The sequence below is a fragment of the Manis pentadactyla genome, chromosome 13, assembly GCF_030020395.1.
Source record: "Manis pentadactyla isolate mManPen7 chromosome 13, mManPen7.hap1, whole genome shotgun sequence".
Lineage (NCBI taxonomy): Eukaryota > Metazoa > Chordata > Mammalia > Pholidota > Manidae > Manis > Manis pentadactyla.
In genome coordinates, this window is record NC_080031.1 from 20,346,798 (window position 1) to 20,373,371 (window position 26,574).

General features: G+C 40.5%; 1 protein-coding gene across 1 annotated transcript in view; it reads right to left on the minus strand.

The window, feature by feature from the left end:
• Positions 1 to 26,574, minus strand: part of LOC130680474 (uncharacterized) — a 73,347-nt gene that overhangs the window by 32,850 nt on the left and 13,923 nt on the right. Inside the window, exon 2 of the mRNA XM_057491100.1 lies at positions 24,464 to 25,282. Within this exon, the coding sequence (XP_057347083.1) occupies positions 24,464 to 25,282 (819 nt within the window). The remainder of the gene's footprint in view (positions 1 to 24,463; positions 25,283 to 26,574) is intronic.

The following is a 26,574-nucleotide window of genomic DNA, read 5'->3' on the forward strand; positions in this document are numbered from 1 at the left end:
AAACTGAACTCCTCAATTTCACTTTCTTTTTATATTTGTATTGCTCCTACTTTAATTCAGAATCTTCATCTTTCACGTGTGCCATTGCAGTAGTTTCCTGACTTCTATATCGCCAGTCTGTTTTCTATTGCAATCTATCTTATCCATTGAAATCAAGACTCATTTCTGAAACACAAAGCTCATCACAGCCCTTCCTTATACAAAATCTTCTAATAAGCTCTCACTGTTTATAAACTGAAGAAACACACAATATGTATGTGCCAAAAACATGCCAGACCCACCTACTCTGTGTTTAATAAATATTTGTTGAATAAATAAGTAACCCTCCCTCACTGAATCCTGTAAAAAGGCTCATGTGGTAAGTAGATTAATGGTCTCCAGAGATGTCCATGTCCTAATGCCCAGAACCTGTGAATATGTTGTTAGATGGCAAGGAAGATTTAAGGTTGCAGATTGAATTAAGGTTGCTGATCTGCTGAGTCTAAGACAGGGGCAATGATCCCAGATCATCATCCGTGGACCCAGTGCTTCTTTATAGGTGGAAGAGAGGGCGAGAGAGTCAGTGTCAGAATGACACGGCACGAGGAGCTTTACCAGCCACTGTTGGCTTTGAAGATTAAAGAAGTCAAAGGAAGGTGGACAGCCGACAGAAGCTGGAAAAAGGAAAGGGATTCTCCCCTAGAACTTCCAGGGGAACACTGCCCTGCCCCTGGACTTCTAACCTATAAGGTAACAAATTTCTGTTGTTTCAGGCTACTAAATTTGTGGTAATTTGTGAGAGCAGCAATAGAAAACGAATGCACCTCATTATCGAGTCTGAAACACTTTGTTGTCCTGAAGTGTTTCCACACTGAATTTGATCTTAGATAGAGAGGCAGACTTACTTACTGGTGTGTACTGAAAACTGAGCCAGCCAAACATAATAGAACCTTAACAAAAGGTCACTGCCTTGCCAATGGGCTTAAGCCCCAGGCAAGTTCACTATGGATTCAATATGACCAAAGAAAATGACAGCAAAACGTTCTTGGGGTGAAAGGGTTATACCCAACTTTATTTCCAGGTGGCAGGTCAGTCACTAAAATCCCATTGACTCAGAGCAAGTCTGCAGGCAGCAAGCAGGTCTCTGCCTCTGGGCCTTTCTGTCCACCCAGCCGTCCTCTGGGCCTCTCTGAACAGTTGTCCTGCACAACTGTCTTCTGGGACTTTGTCCTCGGCGCTGCCACCACTCCAGCCTCTGCTCTGCTCTCTTGCAGCCTTGCAGCCCTGCCACCGCGTCATGCATAGAGCACTGGGCAGAGCTCTTTATATAGAGTCAACAGCCATGTATTGCCCACAGGTGAGCAGTGAGCTAGTCAACCAGGGCCAGGTGAGAATCCTGGCCACAGGAAGTCTCATTTTATCCATAGTCACCAAATGAAATGAATTTATAGGGGAATTTTTACCCAACATTTAAAGAATTTGATGCCAATTAATTTCCACAAATACTGAACATCAATTTCTTATAAGTACTCAAATCATCATTGTTCTCTCTTCACCCAGCTTGCCATTGTATTTTATATGCAATTTATTTTGTACAGCTGTGTATTTGATTTTTCTTTACACATTTGTAGACTTTTGTGTTTCCCTTCTTCCAGAAAGTCTTAATTCCCAAGATGGAATTTTGCTCACCTTCATTCTCTTAATTCTAAGGGTCATAAACCTCTTCAATTAACTCTACCTGCTGTCTTTGTCCCCCACAATGTTCATCAACTAATTCCAACTATTTTTTGAAATCAGGAAGTATGATGCCTCCAGTTTTGTTTTTTTCTCAAGATTGTTTTGGCTACTCTGGGTCTTTTGTGTTTCCACATGAATTTTAGAATTTTTTTTTATATTACTATAAAAACTGCCATTGGAATTTTGATGGGAACAGCATTGAATCTTTACAACACTCAAAGTAGTATTATGGATATTTTAACAATATATGTCTTCCAATCCATAAACACAAGAAGTCTTTCCATTTTTTTTTCTCTTATTTAATATCTACCATCAATGTATTGGCATAAAGACAGACATATAGACCAAAGGAACAGAGAGCTCAGAAATAAACCCACAGATATATGGTGAAATGGTATTCAATAAGGTGCCAAGAATGCAAAATGGGGAAAGGATAGTGTCTTCAAAAAATGGTGTTAGAAAAACTGGATATCTGTATGCAAAAGAATAAAGTTGGACCCTTATCATACACTCTACACAAAACCAACTCAAAATGGATTAAAGACATAAACCTTAGACCTGAACTGTAAAATTCTGAGAAAAAAAAGGAGAAAAGTTTCATGACATTGGTCTTAATGAGTTCATGGATATGACACCAAAAACATAGGCAACAAAAGGAAAAATAGGCAAGTGGGACTTCCATTAACTAAAAATTTTCTGCACAGCAAAGCCTATAGAATGGGAAAAAATATTTGCAAACCATATAGCTGGTTAATTTCATAAGAGGTTAATTTCAAAATTATGTAAGGAACTCATACAAATCAGTAGCAAAAACAATAACAAATAACACAAGACATCCAAATTGGAAATAAAGAAGTAAAACTAAATGTTTGCAGATGACAATGATATTGTATATAGAAACCATAAACACTCTGACAAAAAATCTGTTAGAACTAATGAACAAATTAATGTTGCAGGATACAAAATCAATATACAAATAATCTGTGCATTTTTATACATTAAAAGTGAACTATCAGAAAGAGAAATTAAGAAAATCCCATTTTCAATTGCATCAAAAAGAATAAAATACCTAGAAAAATTTAACCAAGGAGGTGAAAGACATGTACATTGAAAACTACAAGACACTGATGAAAGAAACTGATATTGTTGTCCATATTACACAAAGCAATGTATAGATTCAATGCAATCTCAATGGCATTTTTTTCACAGAAATGGAACAAACAATCCTAAAATTTGTATGGAACCAAATAGGACCCCAAATATCCAAAACAATTTGAGAAAGAAGAACACAGCTGGAGATATCATGCTGCCTGATTTCAAACTATATTACAAAGTTATAATAATCAAAACAACATGATATTGCATAAAAATAAGGATACAGATCAACAGAACAAAATAGCCCAGAAATAAACCTATGCATATATGGTTAATTTACAACAAAGGAGGTAAGAATATACAATGGAGAGAGAACAGTCTCTTCAATAAATATTGTTGGAGAAAGTGGAAACCAAATACAAAAGAATTAAACCGGAAATCATAACACTCCTAAAAGAAAACCTAGGTGGTAAACTCTATAATGTTGCTCTTGGAGATACTTTTTTAGATCTGACTCCAAAGGCAATAGCAAACAAAATTAAAAACAGACAAGTGGGATTACATCAAACTAAAGAACTGTATGGTGAATGAAACAACAACAAAATAAAAGGCAGCCTCCTGAATGGGAAAAGATATTTGCAAATTATGAATCAGATAAGGGATTAATATCCAAAATATATGAAGAACTCTTAAAATTCAATAACAACAATAAACAATTCAATTAAAAAATGGGCAAAGCCTCACAAAATATATATATATATATATATATATATATATATATAAACACACTTCCAATTGTAAAATAAATAAGTAACCGGGATGTAATGTAAAAAGAAAAAAAAAAAAAAAAGAAACACACTTCCTTTTTGTGTTTAGAAATGGATAGCTCACTTTCTGATGTTTGAGTTGAGCAAATGCATCTGTGTATCTGACCCACTTCAACATCATCATTAATGTCTCAAGTGCTGTTAATGCCTTTTTGTATTCACCTTTTGATTCACCTAGTAACTGTGACACATCTTTTTTGTAAATTTTATTCTCTGCTTTTATGAGCAGAAGTGAAAATTTCTGAGTTCTCAACTACATTCACTTTCAACTTAAAAAATTCAAAATACAGTATCTGTAGATGTCCTTTATACCTTCTTGAAAGATGATGCACTATTTGGGGCAAAAAATAAGGAAATGGAAAGATAACTCAAAAATAATGTTTTATTAATGTTATGCATCATCCTTCTGGATGAGTCCATCATTCTCCCATAATGTAATTTTTTGGTCCTTTTTCAGTTGACAATAATTGAGGAGTGATAATATCATAATTCCTAAGGAGATAAATAGGCAAAATATTTAAGTAATAAGAAAAATAAGAACCCTAAGATTTCACAATTTATCTTACATGAAGGGACATTTTATCTTACTTAAAAGGACCAAATGGGCCCAGATAATAATAGCTAGATAGATTCTGTTTCATTCCAATTTTTTTAAATAGTGAATTTTGTCCTTGTATTTGGGAGATTCCTAAGAAAAACTCTAAGTTATGACATATCAATTCTTACAAATAGTTGGAAATATTCATAAGAAACTCAAATCTAAAATTGGGTCTCGTGGGTTCTGATAGGTACCAAGGGTTAATGAGAACACTTTGTTCTTAAGATTAATGTATTTAATTAGGTAGCACATTTTTATTCCAAAAATGAAAACATACTTCCCAGAGAAGCAAACTGACTTTAAGGGAGCATGTGTGTTTTACTCAGTAACAAAGCTTCTGAATAACAGGTAGAAAAATTTGCCAGTAATTTATTCTTACATATTTTCATTTTCTTCCTTAGAATGGGACCTGATAGAAGTCAGACACAGATGACATTTAGATTATACTAGTTCTGAAACAGGAAAAAAATCCTCACATTGGTCTTACCCTACAGGAAATCCATATAAGATCTCCCAGAATACTTCAGAGCAAAGATTTTACATAATTCGTCACCTGTGTGAGTTTCAGTAGGAATGCAACCAAAACTTAATAATGTTTTAAACATATCATTTATACCACATAGGATCTACCATAATGAGATACACTTTTATTCAAGGTGTATTATTTCATCAAATATTTGTAAAAGACCCAGAAGTTTCTTGAAAAGGCAAACCTTAACACTAATTTTTGGATGTGTATTAAAATATTTGTGTCTGGTTATGTTTAGAGGTTTATTATCCAAATACATTAATAGCAGTCTCTTCTACTTGTGACATGCAAACTTTATTATTTTCATGCAAGAAGTTTGTTTCAATGTGATATAATGAAAATAGTGGAAAGGATTATAATATATAATGAAACAAAATAAAATGAAAATATATTAGGTGTCAAATAATTTAGTAGTTGTTTTGTTCTGTGGTATTAGTAAGAGATATTTTCAAGTCCTCTTGAAGTAAAGCTGTTTAGGTTATAACCCAAAAAAAAAAAAAAAAAAGGGCAAAGGATTCGAATAGATTTTTTTCCACAGAAGACATACAGATGGCCAACAGGTACATGAAAAGATGCTCAACATCACTAATGATCAGGAACATGCAAATCAGAACTACAAGGAGATATCACTCACATCAGTCAGAATAGACACTATCCAAAAGGCAAGAAATAACAAGTGTTGGCAAGGGTGTGGAGAAAAGGGAACCTTGTGCACTGTTGGTGAGAATGTAAATTGGTATGGCCACTTTGGAAAATGAAGGTTCCTCAAAAAACTAAAAACAGAACAACCATATGATCCAGCAATTCTACTTCTGGGTATTTATCCAAAGAAAAAATTTTAAAATAATAATTCAAAAAGATATATGCACCCCTACATTCATTGCAGCATTATTCATAATAGCCAAGACATGGAAACAACCTAAGTGTATACTGATGGATGAATAAATATCTAATACACACACACACACACACACACACACACACACACACACACACACAGAGGAATACTACTCAGCCATGAAAAAGAATGAAATCTTGCCACTGTGACAACATGGACTGACCTTGAGGATATTATGCTAAATGAATTAGATCAGAGAAAGGCAAATATCATATGATTTCATTTGTTGTATATATAACCTAAAAAACAAAACTAATAGATGCAAAGAACAGATTGGTGGTTGCCAGAGGGCAGGGTGAAGAATGGAGGAGGAGTTTAAGAGGTACAAACTTCCAGTCATAAAATAAATGTCAAGGAGATGTAATGTATAGGATGGTGCCTACAGTCAATAATATTGTATTGCATATTACATAACTATATGGTGATGGGGGAAATGACTTCCTGTAGTGGTATTTTGCAGTGTACACAAATATCAAATCAATGTTTTACAACTCAAACTAATATAGGTAGACTTCAAGATATTGTGTTTGGTTCCAGATCACTACAATTAAGTGAATATTGCAATAAAGAGAGGCAAATAAATTTTCCTGGTTTCCTAGGTGCACATAAAAATTGTTTACATGATATTATAGTCCATTAAGTGTGCAACAGTATTATGTCTAAAAATGTGCATACTTCAATAAAAAATATTTTATTGCTAAAATATGCTAACCATAATCTGGTGTTGTAGTATCATAATCTTCTCTCTTGTGGAGGGTTTTTCCTCAATGTTGATGGCTGCTGACTAGTAAAGGTAGTGGTTGCTAAAAGGTGGGGTGGCTGTAGCAATTCCTTAAAATAAAACAGGTTTGCCATGTTGATTGACTCTTTCTTTCATGAACAATTTTTCTATAGTATTCAGTACTGTTTGATGGCATTTCACGCACAGTAGAACTTTTTAAAAAATTGGAACCAATCTTCTCAAACCTTGCCACTGCTTTATCAACTAAGTTTAATATTCTAAAGCCTTTGTCATCATTTCAACAATCTTCCCAGCATTTTCACAAGTAGATTCCATTTTCAGAAACCACTTTGCTCATCCATAAGAAGCAATTCCTCATCCAGTCAAGTTTTGTCATGAAATTGTAGAAATTCGGTCATATTTTTTATCTCCACTCATAATTCTAGTTCTCATGCTGTTTCCATCATATCTGCAGTTACTTCCTCCACTCATGTCTTGACCCCTCCAAGTCATCCATGACAGTTGGAATCAACTTATTCCAAATTCCTGTTAATGTTGATATTTTGACCTCTTCCCATTAATCAGAAGTGTTCTGAGCTGCATCTAGAAGGGTGAATTCTTCCCAGAAGATTTTCAATTTACTTTGCCCAGATCCATCAGAGGAATCACTATCTATGGCAGCTATAGCCTTCAAAATATATTTTGTAAATAATAAGACTTGAAAGTTGAAGTTACTCCTTGATCCACTGGCTGCAGAATGGAATGTTGTGTTAGCTGGCATGAAAACATTAACCTCATTGTACATCTCCATAAAAGCTCTTGAGTGACCAGGTAAATTGTCAGTGAGCAGTAATATTTTGAAAATAATCTTTTTGCTGAACAATACATCTCAAAAGTGTACTTGAAATGTTCAGTAAACTAGGCTGTAAACAAATGTGCTGTTATACAACCTTTGTTGTTCCATTTAAAGAGCACAGGCAGAATAGATTTAGCGTAATTCTTAAGGGACGTAGGATTCTCAGAAAGCTAAATGAGCATTGGCTTCTACTTAAAATCACCAGCTGCATTAGCCCCTACCAAGAGAGTCAGTCTATTCTTTGAAGCTTTGATGCCAGGCATTGACTTCTGTACCTATAAGAGTCCTAGATGGCATCTTCTTCCAATAGAAGGCTGTTCTGTCTACACTGAAAGTCTGTTGTTTAATGCAGCCACCTTCCTGAATGATCTTAGCTAGATCTTCTGATGCGGCTTCCACATCAGCACTTGTTCCTTCACCTTGGAATTTTATGATATGGAGACAACTTCTTTCCTTAAACCTCATGAACCAACATCTGTTAGCTTCCAACTTTTCTTCTGCAACTTCCTCACATCTCTCAGCTTTCAATAAATTGAAGAGAAGTAGGGCCTTGCTCTGTATTAGGCTTTGGCTTAAGGCTTTTGTAGCTGGTTTAATTTTCTATCCAGAGAATTAAAACTCTCCCCATATCAGCAGTTAGACTGTTATACTTTCTTGTCATTCATGTGTTCACAGAAGCACTTTTCATTTCCTTGAGGAATTTTTCCTTTGCATTCACAACTTGGCTAACTGGCACAAAAACATGGCTTTTGGCCTATCTTGGCTTTCAACATTGCCTTCCTCACAAGCTTACGTATGCCTAGCCTTTGATTTCAAGTGAGAGATATATGGCTCTTCCTTTCACTTAGAGGCCATTTAGGCCTAATATGGCCTAATTTCAATATTTTTGTGTCTCAGGGAACTGGAAGCCCTGAGGATAGGGAGAGACAGGAATGGCCAGTCAGTGGAGCAGTCACCAATGCAACATCCATCAATTGTTTGTTGTCTTATACGTCAATGATTTGTGACACCCCAAGGCAATTACAATAGTAATACCATCACAGATCACAGTAACAAATACAATAATAATGAAAAGTTTTAAATATTATGAGAAGTACCAAAATGTGACACAGAGACACAAAGTGAGCAAATGCTGTTGGAAAATTGGAGCCAGTAGACTTACTTAATGCAGGGTTGTCTCAAACTTTCAGTTTGTAAAAGAAAAAAAGCAATGTCTGTGAAGTGCAATAATGCAAAGTGCAATAAAACAAGATATGCCTATATAATGTTGTATGTCAGTTATACCTCAATTTTTTTACAAAGTAACCTTGAGGCCACCTGATTTGAAACCTATTTTTTGTGGCAGGTATGAAGGAATTCCTGCCACTGGAAAAGATATCTTTCCTGAGGCAATTATGTTTCTTAAATATATTTTTTAAATCTTTTATATATTTTCAATATCTTATTTCATACATAGAGACAATGTGAAGGTATTTTGTAAAACCACATGTATCATTTCTATTTTAAAAGCTCATCCTTCCCACACTACAGCTTCTAATCTTGAGGTTCCTACAATGAGAAAATCATCTACAAACCCCTTTATTGTTCCTACCTCCCAATATATTCAGGTCAACTAATTGAGTGCAGAAAAAGAAGCAAGAGTCAAAGTACCTACTGGTTACAAATGATTCATCTCTCAAAGAGCAGAGGGAATTCCGCCATCTGCTGTCCATTTCTTTCTGTAGCCTTGGGAGCAAGGCCAATGCCTTCCTGATAACTAAACTGAATAACCTCATTTCTTATTTCCAGGACACACACACACACACACAGATACCTTTACCCCAGTTTATGAATTTAAGTCTAATTGTCCACTTGGAAAATGAGTTCATTTCATTAAATAAATGGGACAAATGAAGTATTCTTTTATTCTGTTATTTTACTCTTCTCTTAGTCTATTTTGTATGAGTGCATCTTTGACAAGAGGGAATAAAGTACTATGAAGCCAGGGAGATATACAGTCAGATTATCATCAAAAGAGCATGTTGAAAGAAGCATAGTTGAATGATTTCTCAGAGCTGCTTGCTGTGAACCCTGAAGCCATGCTTCTGCCAGGCTTCTTGCAAAGACTGAACATTACAGGGAAACTAGTTATGTCCCCTTCCTGCCCAGTGTAGGAATGTTCTCAGCAGCAACTGGGGGCTCCCTACCAACCTGACCAAAACATTCTGAGAATGGCACCACAAACTGAGACTTTTCCTTCCCAATCTTTTCTTCTCCTTTTCACAGGTTTTGGATCTGGGTCACAGCCAAATGCTCTCTCTGCTTATTCTTCCTCCCTTAACCTTCACAGGTATTTCCCCAATAAATCTCCTACATATCTAAACACATCTAGGCATCTGCTTCTCTGAAGGACACGAGTAAGAGATGACTTTGCTAGAGTAATAACCCATCAATATTGTATTCTAATGAGTGGTCAATATCAGCAAGAGGAAGATTTGTTTGCCTCATGGATATGTCTTTTTGAAGACTGTGGTGGACCAGAGCTTCACACAGGGCTTAATAATATGACATTGCCTCTTCAAAAACTGGAAAGCTGAAAGGGACTAAAGGGGAGAGAAAAATCTGGGTGGTCGTTGTGCTTGGGGGTTGGGTGGGGTCTATGAAAAAGGAGACAGGGAGAGAGAGAAAGGATGATCCATGAAAAGAGAGATTAAACAGGAATTTACAAAGCCATGTTACTATTAAAAAATTCAGTCCTAAGTATAGGATATGTAAGTATGAGCACAGTGTTAAGAAATGAGAAGCAATCTTTCTATTGACATAAACAGTAATCAGGCCGTTACAAGTGATGTTTTAAAAGGCTGGGAAAAGGAAACCAATACATACAGAAAAGAGCAAGGATGGTTTGATTTTTAAAAGAGAAACTGTAGGCAATTCTCAGTGACTCTGGAAGCAAGCAGCATGACATGGACATTGAGAAAAAGAGATTAAAGGCACAGGCTAGAAGCAAGCAGATCTGAGTATGACACCTGCCTCTTGCCACTCAACTTTAACTTCTCTGATTCTCAGTGTCCTCATCTGATAATAAAGATAGTAACAGGCTACTGTAAGTAGTCAATAAATGACAAATAACATAGCAAAGAAAGCCAATATTTATTGAGCACTAACTGTTGGCCAGGGATTAATGCTAAAGTCTTTATATAGAGTATCTAAATTAACTAAAAGTGATTATTACCCTAAGATATGAGGCGTCATAAAGGAGTTACTGATATACATTATCAAACTAAATGTAGAGATTTTCAAAACTAATAAAAATCAATGCACAAGATAGACTTTGTCACTGTTTAAAGACAGTTTGAGCTTACTCAAATTGCTACCCATTACAGGAAGCCTTCCCAGGTCAGAAATTTCCAGGCTGCAAGTAACTTGGAACCTGTATTGCAATAGCCACCCTAATAGCACCTGACATATAGAGGATATTCATGAATAATGAAATAAATACCTGTTTGAAGACTGTAGCTTTAAGTCTGAATTTTCCCTGTTTCTTCTTGGGATATTATCCAAAACCAGAAAGGAAAACAACAACAAAAAAAGAAATCACTAATCCAGTTTTTTAGAAAATACAATAATGCTAAAATCCCAAAACACAAAATAAATCTACATGCTGTCAAAAACAGTAAAAATAGAGCAGGAACGTAAGGGGGAAGAAGTAGAGAGAGAAAGCCATAGTGGAACAGAAAGAAGCAAGATTTTCTTAAAGGAAAGGAAAGGCATATACCTTGAGCCACTTCTCATCTGAGGCTCTGATGGGGAAGGCAGTACTTCAAGCTTACATGGTAATTGGCAGTATTCAGTGCCTCTCAAGGTGCCAAACTGAAAGTCTCAGTTTCTTGCTGGCCAGAGATCACACTCAGCTCTTTGCCACATAGCTCTTTCATTAGAGAAGCTGGCTCTCCAAGCCAGCAAAGAGGAAAGGGACTTTCTCCTTACAAATTGGAAGTCATGATTTTATGTAATGTAATCACAGGCACATAATCTCATATATCCCAACCCCTTTGCCATATTCTTTCAGGAAGCAGCAAGTCAGTCACAGGTTCCTCCCACACTCAAGAGGGCGAGACTACACAAAGGTGTGAATACCAGTGGGTGGGAATCCCAGAACCTCTTTAGAAACTATTCACTACACTCAGCACCCAAGGTATAAAGATTTAGTATTCCCCAATCCCAGATTTTACCACTGATCCTCAAGTAGTTATTTGATTTCTCTATTTATGTGTGCATCTCCTGCTTGCTCTCCACAGCTAAATTATAAGTACCCCTGGGCAGAGACGACAGGATGCTTGTTGGTTGGTTGGCTGAGTTTTTTGCTGATAATCCACACCTCATTCCCATTCCACCCCCTAGTTCAATTAAGTCTGAAAACTCTCAGCTGAATGCATTTCTTCATTATCCCTATCTCCCTTTGAGAGCTGTGTTAAGTATTGAGGAAGTGCCTTGGAAAGAAATCTCTGGAAGGCAAACCATGGGAAAAAGTTAGCCCTGTCATTCACATCAAGGAGGATATATTTAGAGGAGCCAATGCCACTTCTTATGTCTGACTGTTAATTCTCACACCTCATTAATCTTATCTCCATAGTCATTTTCAGGAGTAAAAGTGAAAAGCCATTTGAATTTACTGTTTCAGTAGGCCAATTAGAAACCTCCTTTAAGAACTATTTTAACATTACCTTTGTTCTTAGACTCTTTAGAAATTCTAAATTTGACTCAATGAAGAATATCTCTTTTACTCCTCCAAGAAAATTATTTCAGGTTTTATTTTGCAGAAACACTATATGATATGCCAAATGTTTCCAGGAGTGTTGTTGGTTTTTTATAGCAAAACTCACAGAACGCTTTTCCGTTCAACTGTGAGCAAAACAATAGCAGTAGCATAAATAAATCCCATTTCTAAAGTGGTATGTATATAGCTTGGTTGGTTCTAGCAAGGGTCTTTATACAGCAAGAGAAATTGCTAGCTTTTAGTTTCCTACATGTTCTTTCTACATCTTGTTCTCTAAGCCCTCTACATGAAGATTTCTAAAATAACTACATCCAAAAAATTACTAGACTCAAACATTTATCATTGAGATACTTCACATTGTAAATAAAAAACTATCTGAGCGGATTCAAGATGGTGGCATGAGAGGTGAGACAGAGAACTCTTCCCAAAAATCACATATAACATGGAAATACAGCTAATACACCTAATCCTAAAAGAGCAACAGAAAAGAAGGCTGCTCCAAACTGCATACATCTGGAGAAAAGAGCAGACCTCATGAAATAGGGTAACATACCAAAGCCTTGATCTGGCAGGACCCAAGCCCTTCCTGCACCCCAGCTCACCGGTGGGTGGAAGAGAAATGGAGCAGGGAGAGGGGTGGAAGCCTAAGACTGCTGAACATCCAGCCCTGGAGATCTGCTTTGGGAGCACAAACCTACATTGCATGGTGCTCTGGAGATTAGTGGGGTTGGAAAGCTAAGACAGGCGGAATACTTGGAGAGACTGAGATTCCAGCCATTTGTGGACAACAGGGATCCACATCTGGCTGCTCTGGGACAAAGGAAAGGTGGGCGGACTGAGAGGCTTCCTAGCAGCAAGAGTGCTGCTGAAGGGGTGGGGTTTGCACAGAGATTGCTGAGAGGGAGAAGGGATAGGTTGACAAGTTGGCTGGGTGCACTCTGCCCAGGAGGATGGAAACATTCAGGAGCTTCAAGCGGCACATCCCCCTGGCTGGCTACTCAGCTCTGAGGGCCCCCACTATGATATGTAGCCTGCTGTGCCTTCCTCCTGGCCTGCTGGCACTGACTCGCAAACTGGCAGTCACTGCACTGGCATCAGGCCACCCAGAGGGAGGCCCAGCTAACAGCAGCTACAGAAGCAAAGCACAGAGGCTTACACCTGTGTGCTTGACCCACTGGTTCTGACAGTAGAGACAGGCACTGCAGACGGTAAGCAGGAAACAGCTCTTTCCTCCCCTCAGAAGCAAGCGCCACTCCCCTACAACTCCTGACATCACTCCAGGGTCTGAGCAGCTCCAAAGACTAGAGCTTCTGGTCACTAGAGGGTGCCACATACAAATATGAAATGTCAAAGGAACCTGGATCAAACCAAAATCTCACAAACAATGGAAAAAGGGCCAAGTGAAACTGAACTCACCAATCTTCCTGAAAGAGAGATCAAAATAAAAAGCATAAACATGCTCGTGGAGGTACAGAAAAATATTCAAGAACTCAGGGATGAATTTAGGATGGAGATTCAATCATTAAGAAATTCCATATCTGAAAGGAAACATACAATGGAGGGATTTAAAAGAAGATTTCATGTGGTAGAAGAGACAGTAAATGGGACAGAAATTACAAAAGAGGAATACAAAGATGCTGAGGCACAGAGAGAAAAAAGGAACTCTAGGAATGAAAGAATATTTAGAGAACTGTGTGACCAGTAGAGGGAGAAAAAGGGATAGAAAGTGTCTTTGAGGTGGTAATTGCTGAAAACTTTCCCAATCTAGGGAAGGAGATAGTCTCTCAGGCCATGGAAGTGCACAAATGTCCCAACATAAGGGACCCATGGAAGACAACACCAAGAGATATAATAATTAAAATGGTAAAGATCAAGGATAAAGATAGATTTTTAAAAGCATCAAGAGAGAGAAAAAATATCACATACAAAGGAAAACACATCAGGCTATCATCAGACTTCTCAACAGAAACCTTACAGGCCAGAAAAGAGTGGCATAATATATTTAAATGCAATGAAGCAGAAGGGCCTTGAACCAAGAATACCTGGCAAGATTATCCATTTAAATTTGAAGGAGGGATTAAACAATTTTCAGATAAGCAAAAGCTGAGAGAATTTACCTCTCACAAACCACCTCTACAGTGCATTTTGGAGGGACTGTTATAGATGGGAGTATTCCTAAGGCTAGATAGCTGTTAACAGTGGAAATAAAACCACATCAAGGAAGTAGAACAATTAATTACTAAGCAGATGCAAAATCAATTACCCCAAAAGTCAATTAAGGGATTGACAAAGAGTACAGAATATGATACATTATATATAATGGAGGAGGAAGAAAAAGCAGGAAAAAGAAAAGAACCTTTAAGTTGTGTTTGTAATAGCACATGAAGTGAGTTAAATTAGACTGTTAGATAGTAAGGGAATTACCCTTGAACCTTTGTTAACCACGAATCTAAATCCTGCAATGGCAAGAAGTACACACGTATCGTTAATCACGCTAAATGTAAATGTTCTAAATGCACCAATCAAAAGACATAGAGTCACTGAATGGATAAAAAACAAGACCCATCTATATGCTGCCTGTGAGAGACACAATTCAAACCAAAAGATATACACAGATTTAAAGTAAAGGAGTGGAAAAAGATATTTCATGCAACTAATAGCAAGAAAAAGGCAGGAGTTTCAGTACTTGTATCAGACAAAACAGACTTCAAAACAAAGAAAGTCACAAGAGACAAAGAAGGGCATTACATAATGATAAAGGGGTCAGTCCAACAAGAGAATATAACTATTACAAATATCTATGCACCCAACACAGGATCACGTACATATGTGAAACAAATACTAACAGAATTTAATGGGGAAATAGAATGTAATGCATTCATTCTAGGAGACTTCAATACCACTCACTCCAAAGGACAGATCAACCAGGCATAAAATAAGTAAGGAAACAGAGACACTGAAGAATGTATTAGAACAGATGGACCTACCAGACATCTACAGAACACTCCATCCAAAAGCAACAGGATACACATTCTTCTCAAGAGCACATGGAATATTTTCAAGAATGTACTAGGCCACAAAAAGAGCCTCAGTAAATTCAAAAACATTGAAATTGTACCAACCAGCTTCTCAGACCACAAAGTTATGAAACTAGAAATAAATTACACAAAGAAAATGAAAAAGCCCATAAACACACGGAGGCTTAATAACATGCTTCTAAATAATCAATGTATCAATGACCACATAAAAACAGAGGTCAAGCAATATATGGAGACAAATGATTCAACACTGCAAAATCTGTGAGATGGAGCAAAGGCTGTTCTAAGAGGGAAGTAAATTGCAATCCAGGCCAACCTCAGGAAAGAAGAACAAACCCATATGAACAGTTTAAAATCACAATTAATGAAACTAGAAAAAGAAGAACAAATAAGCCCAAAGTCAGTAGAAGGATGGACATAATAAAGATTAGAGCAGAAATAAATAAATCGAGAATAATAAAATAATAGAAAGAATCAATGAAAGAAAGAGCTGGTTCTTCAAGAAAATTTAAAAAATAGATAAACCCCTAGCCAGACTTACCAAGAAAAAAAGAGAGTCTACACACATAAGCAAAATCAGAAATGAGAAAGAAAAGTCACAACAGACACTTCAGAAATAAAAGAATTATGACACAATACTATGAAAAATTATATGCTAACAAACTGGACAACCTTGAAGAAATGGACAACTTTCTAGAAAAATACTACCATCCAAGCCTGACCTGGAAGAAACAGAAAATCTGACTAGACCAATTAGCAGCAACAAAATTGAATTGGTAATCAAAAACTACCTAAGAACAAAATGCCTGGACCAGATGGTTTCACGGCTGAATTTAGTGAAGACCTAATACCCATCCTCCTTAAAGTTTTCCAAAAAGTAGAAGAGGAGGGAATACTCCCAAACTCATTCTAGAAGGCCAGCATCACTCTAATGCCAAAACCAGGGAAAGATGTCACAAAAAAAGAAAATTACAGACCAATATCCCTGATGAACATAGATGCAAAAATACTCAACAAAATATTAGCAAACCGAATTCAAAAATACATCAAAAAGATCATCCATCATGATCAAGTAGGATTTATTCCAGGGATGCAAGGATAGTACAATTTTCAAAAATCCATCAACATCATCCAACACATCAACAAAAAGGACAAAAATCTCATGATCATCTCCATAGATGCTCAAAAAGCATTCAACAAAATTCAACATCCACTCATGATAAAAACTCTCAACAAAATGGGTATAGAGGGCAAGTACCTCAATATAATAAAGGCCATATATGACAAACCCACAGGCAACATCATACTTAACAGGGAGAAGCTGAAAACTTTTCCTTTAAGATAGGGAACAAAACAAGGATGTCCACTCTCCCCACTTTTACTCAACATAGTTCTGGAGGTCCTAGCCATGGCAATCAGACAACACAAAGTAATAAAAGGCATCCAGATTGGCAAGGAAGAAGTTAAACTTTCCTTGTTTTCAGATGACATGATATTGTACATAAAAAAACCTTAAAGAATCCACTCCAAAACTACTAGATCTAATATCTTAATTCAGCAAAGTTGCAGGATACAAAATTAATACACAGAAGTCTGTTGCATTCCTATACACTAATGATGAGCTAGCAGAAAGAGAAATCAGGAAAACATTTCCATTCACAATTGCATCAAAAAGAATAAAATACCTAGGAATAGACCTAACAAAGAAGTGAAAGACCTATACTCTGAAAACTACAAGACACTCATGAGATAAATTAAAGAAGACACCAATAAATGGAAACACATTCCATGCTCATGGATAGGAAGAATTAATATTGTCAAAATGGCCATCGTTCCTAAGGCGTTCTACAGATTCAATGCAATCCCTATCAAAATACAGCATTCTTCAATGAACTAGAGCAAATAGTTCTAAAATTCATATGGAACCCGAACAGCCAAAGCAATCCTGAGAAGGAAGAATAAATCTGGGGGGGTGGGGCTGGATTAAGCTTCCTGACTTCAAGCTCTAGTACAAAGACACAGTAATCAAGACAATTTGGTACTGGCATAAGAACAGACCCATAGACCAATGGAACAGACTAGAGAGCCCAGATGTAAATCAAAGCATATATCGTCAATTAATATATGATAAAGGAACTATGGATATACAATGGGGAAATGACAGCCTCCTCAACAACTGGTGTTGGCAAAACTGGACAACTACATGCAAGAGAATAAAACTGGATTATTACATAACCCCATACACAAAAGTAAACTCAAAATGGATGAATGACCTGAACGTAAGTCATGAAACCATTAAACTCTTAGGAGAAAACACAGGGAGGATATGAACAGACACTTCTCCAAAGAAGAAATTCAGATGGCCAACAGGCACATAAAAAATATGCTCTGCATCACTAATTATCAGGGAAATGCAAATTAAAATCACAATGAGATATCACCTCACACCAGTTAGGATATGGCCAACAACCAAAAGACTAAGAACAACAAATGCTGGCGAGGATGCAGAGAAAGGGGAACCCTCCTACACTGCTGGTGGGAATGTAAATTAGTTCAACCATTGTGGAACGCAATATGGAGATTCCTCAAAAAACTAAAACTAGAAATACCATTTGACCCAGGAATTGCACTCCTAGGAATTCACCCAAAGAAAACAACTTCTCAGATTCAAAGACATATGCACCCCTATGTTTATCGCAACACTATTTACAATAGCCAAGAAATGGAAGCAACCTAAGTGTCCATCAGTAGATGAATGGATAAAGAAGAGGTGGTACATATACACAATGGAATACTATCAGCCATAAGAAAGAAACAAATCGTACCATTTGAAACAAAATGGATGGAGGAGGATATTATGCTCAGTGAAATAAGTCAGGAGGAGAAAGACAAGTGCCAAATGATTTCCCTCATTTTTGGAGTATAACAACAAAGCAAAACTGAAGGAACAAAACAGCAGCAGACTCACAGACTCCAAGAAGGGACTAGTGGTTACCAAAGGGGAGGGGTGTGGGAGGGCAGGTCAGGAGGGAGAAGGGGATTGAGGGGTATTATGTTTAGTACACATGGTGTGGGGGAATCATGGTGAAAACAGTATAGCACAGAGAAGGCAGAGTGACTCTGTGGCATCTTACTACACTGATGGACAGTGACTGCATTGGGGTATGGGTAGGGACTTGATAATAAGGGTAAATGTAGTAACTACATTGTTTTTTCATGTGAAACCTTTATCAATCATACCTTAAAAAAAAAAAAAGTAAAGGTCATGGTGGAAAAGTTCCCTCTCAGATAAAAAAAAAAGAAATTAAAACAAACAATGTCCTTCACCCACATTCTAAGCTGTCACCTCATTTCTTAGGTCCCCTACTCAGAAGCTCTCCTACGAGTCACCAGCAATTTCTGTTTCCTTGTCCTCACCTCCTGCTCACCGCTCAACCTGGTCTAATGTGGCTTTTACCTAAATTATTGTTGGCTCTGAGCAAGTTCAACGATTTCTGCGCACCAGCATCCAGTAAACACGTCACTGTGACCACCTCAGCCTCTCGGCAACACTGGAGCTGCTTTTCTTCTTTGGGAAATACGCATGGTGGTTAAGAACCTGGGCTGACTTAGCTGAGTGCCCGCGAGCTGATCATTTAAGCTCGCTTTGCCTTGGTTTTCTCGAATCCTGCCCCTGGGTGGCTGTGAGAAGGAAATGCGGAGTATGTGTAATCCTCTTCGCTGACCCTCCCTATTCTTAGCTCCCGTTTAAAGTGATCTTGTGGTTTCCCTCCTACCTCACTGGTTATTTTTCTCAGTCAGTTTGCTGTCTCATCCTCCTGTTCCCAGCCTCTTTATGCTGGAATGGCCCAAGCTTTGTTCCAGGTCCCATTTAGCTTTCCAACTTCACTGTCTCCTTAGTCAGATCTAGTTCCATGGCTTTAAGCAGCATTTATGTCCTGATGTTTCTCAAACCTCTGACTCCAGCCTTTGCCTCTCACTGACCTCTAAACTCATTTATCCAAGTGCCAACTTGAGAGCTTCAGTTTAATGTCCAAATCATGGCTCCCCATTTCCACCCCTGGGAAGCTAGTGTCTTCCCAGGATTCCCCCCTCAGGACACTGCATCACAACATGCCCGAGTGGTCACTGTTACGAAGTCCAGACTAGACCTGATTTCTTCCATTTCGCTTCACCTCCACTACCGCCACCTAGTCCCAGCCACCATCTTTTGCTACTATAGTAGCCTTCTACCTTGCTTCCTGCTTCCCGACTTCCCTTTTACAGTCCATCCAGTTTTAAAAACAAACCACATCACATCACTCCCTGATTACAGCCACATGAGCCTGCTCTGTTCTGAACCCATCCCCACCTTTGATCTTTGCAGTGAGCTTCTGTCAGGAACCGTCTTTTCTCAGCTCTCCTGAGCTGGTTTGTTTTTATTCTTCAGGTCCCAATTCAAATGACACATCCCCAGAGTGGTTCTCCCTAACTACTTTAAAGTTGGCCTCTCTTTTATTTCAACTTTTTTATTTCCTTTAGACCTGCACACCTCTCACACTGTGCAGACATGGGGTTCGCCTCTTTATGATCTCTCTCTCTCAACATAATACCAGCTTCCTGAGAGCAGGACTCTCTTTCACTGTTCCATCCCCGTCACCTGGCACAGTGCCTAGTGCTCATAATCCTCTCAGTAAGTGATAAAATCACAGTAGTCAGGACACTGAACACAGGGCATAATAAACATGTGCAGAATGAACACAACCAGGTCTGATCTGCCTATCACAACCCCCTTTGCAGGATGGCTCAGCTGCACCACCAGCTCTGCAGCCCTCAGCTGACCAAGCCAGGCAGAGGGAGGCATGCCCGCCTCAGCTTGCACAGCACCCTGTGCAGTCTGATTTTCCCAGAATACACAATTTTGTAACCCTTAGTAACCTGTCTCCCCTCTAGACTGAATTCCAAGAACAGATTGATTCTATCAGCTTTCTACCCTAATAATGGCAGGAGATGCTAAATAAACATTTGAACAAAGTCTGATGCTAGCAAGCAACTGTGAAAAACATTTCAGGTAGGTTAAACACATTATGAAGCCAGCAAAATGGATAATGAGCTAGAGAGTTAAGGCCTATTTTACATGGGATGGTCAAGAAGGACTCCCTGGGTCTCTGGAGCCTCGGAATGAATATGATGAGTCGCCCTTGGGAAGATCCACGGAAAGAGCATTTGAGGTAATGGGGAGCCAAGGCCTGGAATCAGGAACGAGCTCAGTGCGTGATAAGTGCAGAGAGAAGAGCAGACGAGCAGACTGCGGGGCTGGAATAGAAAAAAGGAAGATCAGGCAAGAGCTCAGGTGGCTGGTGCCGGGGAGGTCACAGAGGGGCAGGTCCAGATGGGCCTGGAGTGTGGGGTAGAGGTGGAACCAGCCAGTGGGTACTAGTGTTCGTATTTTACAGCTCAGACAACTAAAGCAAGCAGCCCAGAACCACACAGCCCAGTCAGGGGCAGAGCTGGGGCTTCAAATCCAAGCAGTCTGACTCTGTCGTATATATTTGTATGTTTTTTACATACTGTACATATGTACATATGACAGTGTATCTTGGTGTGGAGGGTTCAGCAGTCAGTTCTCAAAACACCCTGTGTTTATGCATATTATTGTCTGTATAAAGAAAGCAAAATTCCCTTACATAAAACTGTGATCCCAAATCTGCATTTCTTCAGCCCTTTATAAAGCTCTCCAAGTATTAAATAATTATGCAAATTTCAGTCAACACTTTCCATTTTATGTATATGTTCATTTTATGTAGTTCATTTATATAATTCCTTTGTTAACATCTTCCATAACCACTGTCACATTAAATTTTTATGTTGTTCATGCTCCCTCTGCATTGGGTTGAATCGTGTCCCCCAAAAAGAAAATCCTAACCCCCTATACCTGAGCATGTAACTTTATTTGCAAACGCTGTCTGTACAGAAGTAGTCAAGTTAAAATGAGGTAATTAGGGTCCAATGTGAATGCTGTCCTTATAAAAAGGGAAACCTTGAACACAGAGACAGACATGCACACAGAAAAGGTGAAGTGAAGACAGGGAGACTGCAGCACGCAGACAGAGGACAGGACTGGAATAATTTATCTACAAGCCAAATGACTGCCGACTGCCAGCAAACCACCAAGAGTGAGGAAGGGGCAAGGCAGGACTCCCCTACCTGCAAAGGGCACAGGGTCCTGCTGACACCAGGATTTCAGATTTCCTAGCCTTCAGAACGGTGAACCATGTCTGTTGTCTTAAGCTGCCCAAGCCGTGGTATTTTGTCCCAGCAGCCCAAGGGAGCCGTTACACCCCCTCCCTGAGAACACCACCGCCCTTGATCTCCAGGTGACACCACTCTCCCTTCTCTCTCTTCCTCACAGGCCCCACTTGTCCTGCTGTCCTCCAACAGTGTGTCTCCAGAGGCCCTGTATGAAGCCCGCTTCCCCTCTCCCTCTCCACGCTTGCTGTAGGTGAGCTCCTCGGTGCCCGTGGAGGCCACTGTCACCTACGGCTGGTGATTCCCAACCCCGTACGTCAGCCACCTCTCCTATGTGCCAGACCTTTTTGCCTGACAACTCCAAACACAAGGCCTAAATTAACTCATCACTTTCTTTCCAGTGCCCAATCTGCTCCTCAGAGCAAACCTCTACTATCCACCCGCACATTAGGCCAGGCCCCAAAACCTGTTCCTAAGTCCTCCTCAGTCAGCACCTCACAGCCAGTCAGCCATTAAATTCAACACATTCGACCACAAGACTGTGTCTTCAATCACCTATTCTTCTCTGTGTTCATCACCACAACAGATCACTGTCACTACTTGCTTGCTTCCCATTCTGACTGCTCTTCTTGCCCAGGTGAGAAGAACTGAGGCTCAAAAATCCACAGAGTGAAAGGGGATGGGAAGGAAGCAGACACAAGGAGTGTATCCATCAGGATTCAACCAGGAAAATAAAAATCACTCTATGTGAAACAGAATTTAATGCAGAGAGCTAAATACATGGGTGGTGGAAGAGGTGGGAGTAACAGGAGACAGGCAGGAAAGAGGTCAGCAACAGGAGCTTCGGTTGGTAGGACAAAAGGCAGCGGCAGGGCCACCTGGCAGCAGCAGGAGCAAAAGAAGGCACCACATGGCCATGAACACCACCTGAGGTGGAGAGAGAGGTCATCCCTACTTCTCTCCTCCTGCAATTCGCCGACCTCCCAGCAGGATCTGAGCCCAGCCAGAAGCCAGCCTACAGACATAAGATACTGCCGCCTGTCACGGTCAGCCTGGCCACAACAAAAACAGCGGAGACGAGAGAAATGAATCTGGGAGAAAACAGGCACAATGTAGAAAATTGTTTAAAAGTGTGAGTACTGAAAGAATAAGTTTGGATCAAAGCAGGAGTTTCAAGGAGGGGATGGTCATTACTACTACATACAGGATAAAAGGTCAAAAGGAGGAGCAAACGCACAGAAAATCATTGGTATTCTTCACTTGAGTGGCACAGAAAGCTAAGTGGAGGTTTAAAGAGAAGTGCATGTAAATGGAGGTGGTGAGCAGGACTGGACCTCTGGCCGCAAGAAAAAAATGATCAGAACTGTGGGAAGGCTACTGTGGGTAAGCTGGGGTTCCTCTGGCCAGGATCCTCACTGAACTTAAACCACCTGATGATGTAACTGCCCTGTTGCTAGCCTACACTTTAGACAAAAAGCTATTATTGCTCTATGTAGAGAGCTCAGCCCAGTGCTCTGGGCGGAGGCAGAGATGCTAGTGCTCCACCTACCACCAGGAGAACAAGTGGGGTAATAGACCCTTTCACCCCAAAGAACGTTTAGCGTTCAATTTCTTTGGTCACATTGAATCCATAGCGAACTTGCCCGGGGCTGAAACCCATTGGCAATACAATGTAAGAGCAAACGGGGTCTTGCTTTGGGGTTTCAGCCACTGGCAAGTTCGCTATGGAGTCAATGCGACCAAAGAAATGACAGTAGCACTTTCTTGGGGTGAAAGGGTTTATACCCAACTTTATTCCCACGGTGGCAGGTCAATCGCTAGAATCCCATCCACTTGGAGCAAGTCTGCATGCAGCAAGCCGGTCTCTGCCTCTGGGCCTCTCTGCCCCCACAGCCTTCCCAGTCTCTGTCCTCAGCGCTGCTACCACTCCAGCCTCTGCTCTCCTGCAGCCTTGCAGCCGTGCCACCGTGTCGCCCAGAGCACTGGGCAGGGTTCTTTATATAGAGTCAATAACAATGCATTGCCCACACGTGTGTAGTGAGCTAGCCAGCCAGAGCCAGGTAAGAATCCTGGCCACAGGAACCTTACCTTTATCCACAGCAACAAGCTCTGATAAAGGCCATACAAGTTTTTGACCATAACAGAGACCTGCGTGTATTTGAAGGCAAAAGGGAAAGAGCGTAATGGGTGAGAGGTCGTTTCAAGCCACAGAATGACACTGAATATTGAAAACCTTGTTAAAACAGATTTCTAAGATTCAGGAAATGACCACTTAATTCAAGAAATAACCAATACAACTGATTCCTAGAGTTCAAAAAAATGAGTACCACAAATATACATTAACCTACAGCTCCATTGTCATCATCAGCACATGTGTGTTTGATGGTGAACTCTTAATTAAAACTATGAATTACGAAGGTTCTGCACCTGTTTTTAATTTGTTTTACAAAGAGCACCTTGTTCACCTAATTCGTCTAGCCAAGGCTGGTTGAAATCCATGACACTTAATGGCATTTCAATGGTTGAAATCCATGAAACCTAATGACACTTCTGTGATTAGCAATGACTTCTCAAATCATTCCATGAAACTAAACAAATATGCTGAAGAACTCACCTTTCCTGGAAACCTACTCCTCCTCACTTGTCTATCATCAGTCACCAAAGATTAGTTCTAGGTTCTTCCTTTTCCCTTAGCTGTCCATCTTCACTGCGTCAGTCGTCAAGTTCTACATTTACTATTTCACAAATCTCTTGCACAATGCTTCTCCCCTCCACCTCCCATGGCCAACACATGAGCTTGTTATTTCCTACTCCGACAAGTTTTCTCTGCACTCCCATCCTCCCTAACCTCTGATTAGGAGAAAACAAAAATATTAAGTCTCCTCTACTTGGGTCAAATCCAAACTTACAACATGACTGAATTTCAAAGCTTATTACCCCAACCAGCCTGGAAAACTCACGCTTCACCAACGACACCCTGAAATCCTCCTCCTCCTTCCTTGGGTTCTGCCAGACCCTAAATCTAAGGTGCAGGCTCCCTCGCTTCGATGTGTGGGAAGCAAACTCGTTCCTTACAAAACAAACTGAACCTAACAGCCAGAGGAGGAACACGCCTTGCACAGCCTCAATGTGTAAGCTTTACTCATCTACCGAGTACCACTTATTTCTTGTATTATTCCGAGTAGCCGTTTATTTTACCTGCTGAGTTCGAAGCTGCTCCAGGGCAGGCGCATCCTTTCATCATCACGCAGTGCCTCCGCCTCGCAGGCCCAAAGAGGACAGGAAAACAGATTTCTTGACAGACAGCAGTGCTTGGTACCAGGTGTTGAAAAAGCTGGCAAGCAGTCTCCCGGCGCTGGGACAGGCGCGTCCGCGCAGTCCCCGCAGGAGGCCAGGGGCCGATCTCGGGCCTTCCTGCGGCCCGAGGGGCCGGCAGTGACCGGCACGGCGCGGACGGGCCTCGGCGGCAGAGGCCAGGGCCGGCCGGCTTCCCCGAGGCCTATCCTGCAGGCCCGGAGGGTCGCAGGCGGGAACGCGCACCCTCCCAGCTCACCTGCAGCAGCCTGCGCAGCAGGGGGCGGGCGCCGCGCCGCAGGGCCGCCTGCGCAGCCAAGGTCGCCGAGCGCGGAGTCGGCATTCCTGCACCTAGACGCGGGCAGCCAGCGGCCCCTTGCGCCCCGCCCACGCCGCGGGCCCCCCGGCCTCCTCCAATCGCAGCCTCGGAGGGCGGGGCGGGGCCTGGCGCCGGGCCGCCGAGCAGCGCCGGGCAGGTGCCGAGCTGGCCGTGGACGGACGTGGCGGTGGGAGCTGGCGCCGAAGCCGGCGACCGCCTGACTCGCCGCTGGTTCCCGTTTCCCATCACCTTTGACCTTCCGAGGCTGGTGGTTTATGTGTAACCGGAGCCGCTTCTGGTCACTGATGTTGCTTCGCTCACTTATACTCACCGCACTACGAAGGAAACTCGTTAAAGTACTTGTATGCAATCCAATTTCCTTTTTAATGTATGACGAGGTAGTTCTGAGTCGGGGCCGGGGGTGGGGGGTGGTGTGGTAGTCAGAGTAGGGTGAGGGCCTCCGCGAAAAGACCCCTACCAAAACTCCGTATTAAAAATTAAAGACAGAGTCACATTAATTCTCTAAAGTAAAATACCAAACTAATATAAGCATTCTTCAATAAAGATTAGTTAGAATTAAAAAGCCACGAGTAACCTGGCCTGCAATGTCTGAACATCCCCCAGATAAGAAAGTACCTCTGCATAGCCCATGTCTCCATTGTGTCAATTAAATGAGGCTATTGTAAAATTTACTTTAGCCTGCTAAAAGGCCCAGTTTATCTTTAACTTTACCCAGATGCTGCTTTTCCTCCTCCAGCCCCTAATCAAGCTAATAACTCAGCTCACCTTGAAAGCAAAACAAGCAGCCTTGACTGATAACTCCCAAACCAAGAAACTGCTATTCTGAGAAAAGATCAAAGCACTAAATTTATGTTAACTCTGCAAAAGAGTCCGCAAAACTGAAAAGAAACTTAGTGTCTCTTCAAAGATAAACCTTAAGAGGCCTTCTGGTGGGTCTGCATCCCTAGCTCTTTGTCCCCTAGACAACGCACCACCCCCGGCTCTCGTCCCCTCCTGGCGTGAGCCAGGAGCTCTGTCTGTCTTCTCACTGTATCTCTCAATAAAAGTCTCCCTGGCTCTCCTACCTTGACTGTTTGCTAAGTTCATTCTTCCACTCCGCAAACAAGAACCCCGGCATCATTATCATCTAACGAAAGTTCCTCCTTCCATGTCACAGCTCCGGGAGGAATCTCACTCCTCAGCATTCTGTAGCTCCTTCCTTTGAAGGAGTTTCAGATGTTCTCAGAAATGGCTTCTCTAGCGCTGAGAACTTTTTGCTTTGTTTTGCGAGGTCTCAGGCATTTTTGCACTCGGAGCTGTTCCAAAAGGTTAATGGCTCAGAGGACTCCAGTTAGGACAGCTAGGGTTTTTCTGTACATAAATTATTGTGCTGTCCCTTACTATACAGCATGTTTTACATACCAGAATGTGTAGAACTGACTCACAGGCTTTAACTTTCAGAAATGCCCATCTCAGTCTCGGGAAAGGGTGTGTCTTTGGGCTATTGGTGTAGGTCAGCCATCTATCACAGGTTTTCGGGAATTGTGTGTTAGTTAGAAAATGATTTAGGGTTTAAAATTGACTGTAAAGAAGAAATAAAGTTTGTATGTCTGGGCATCATGTAAGAAAACATTAGGGATTGGGAGAAGAGGATTGTACTAGTTTGGAACTGTTTGATTGTAAGTAACAAAATCCT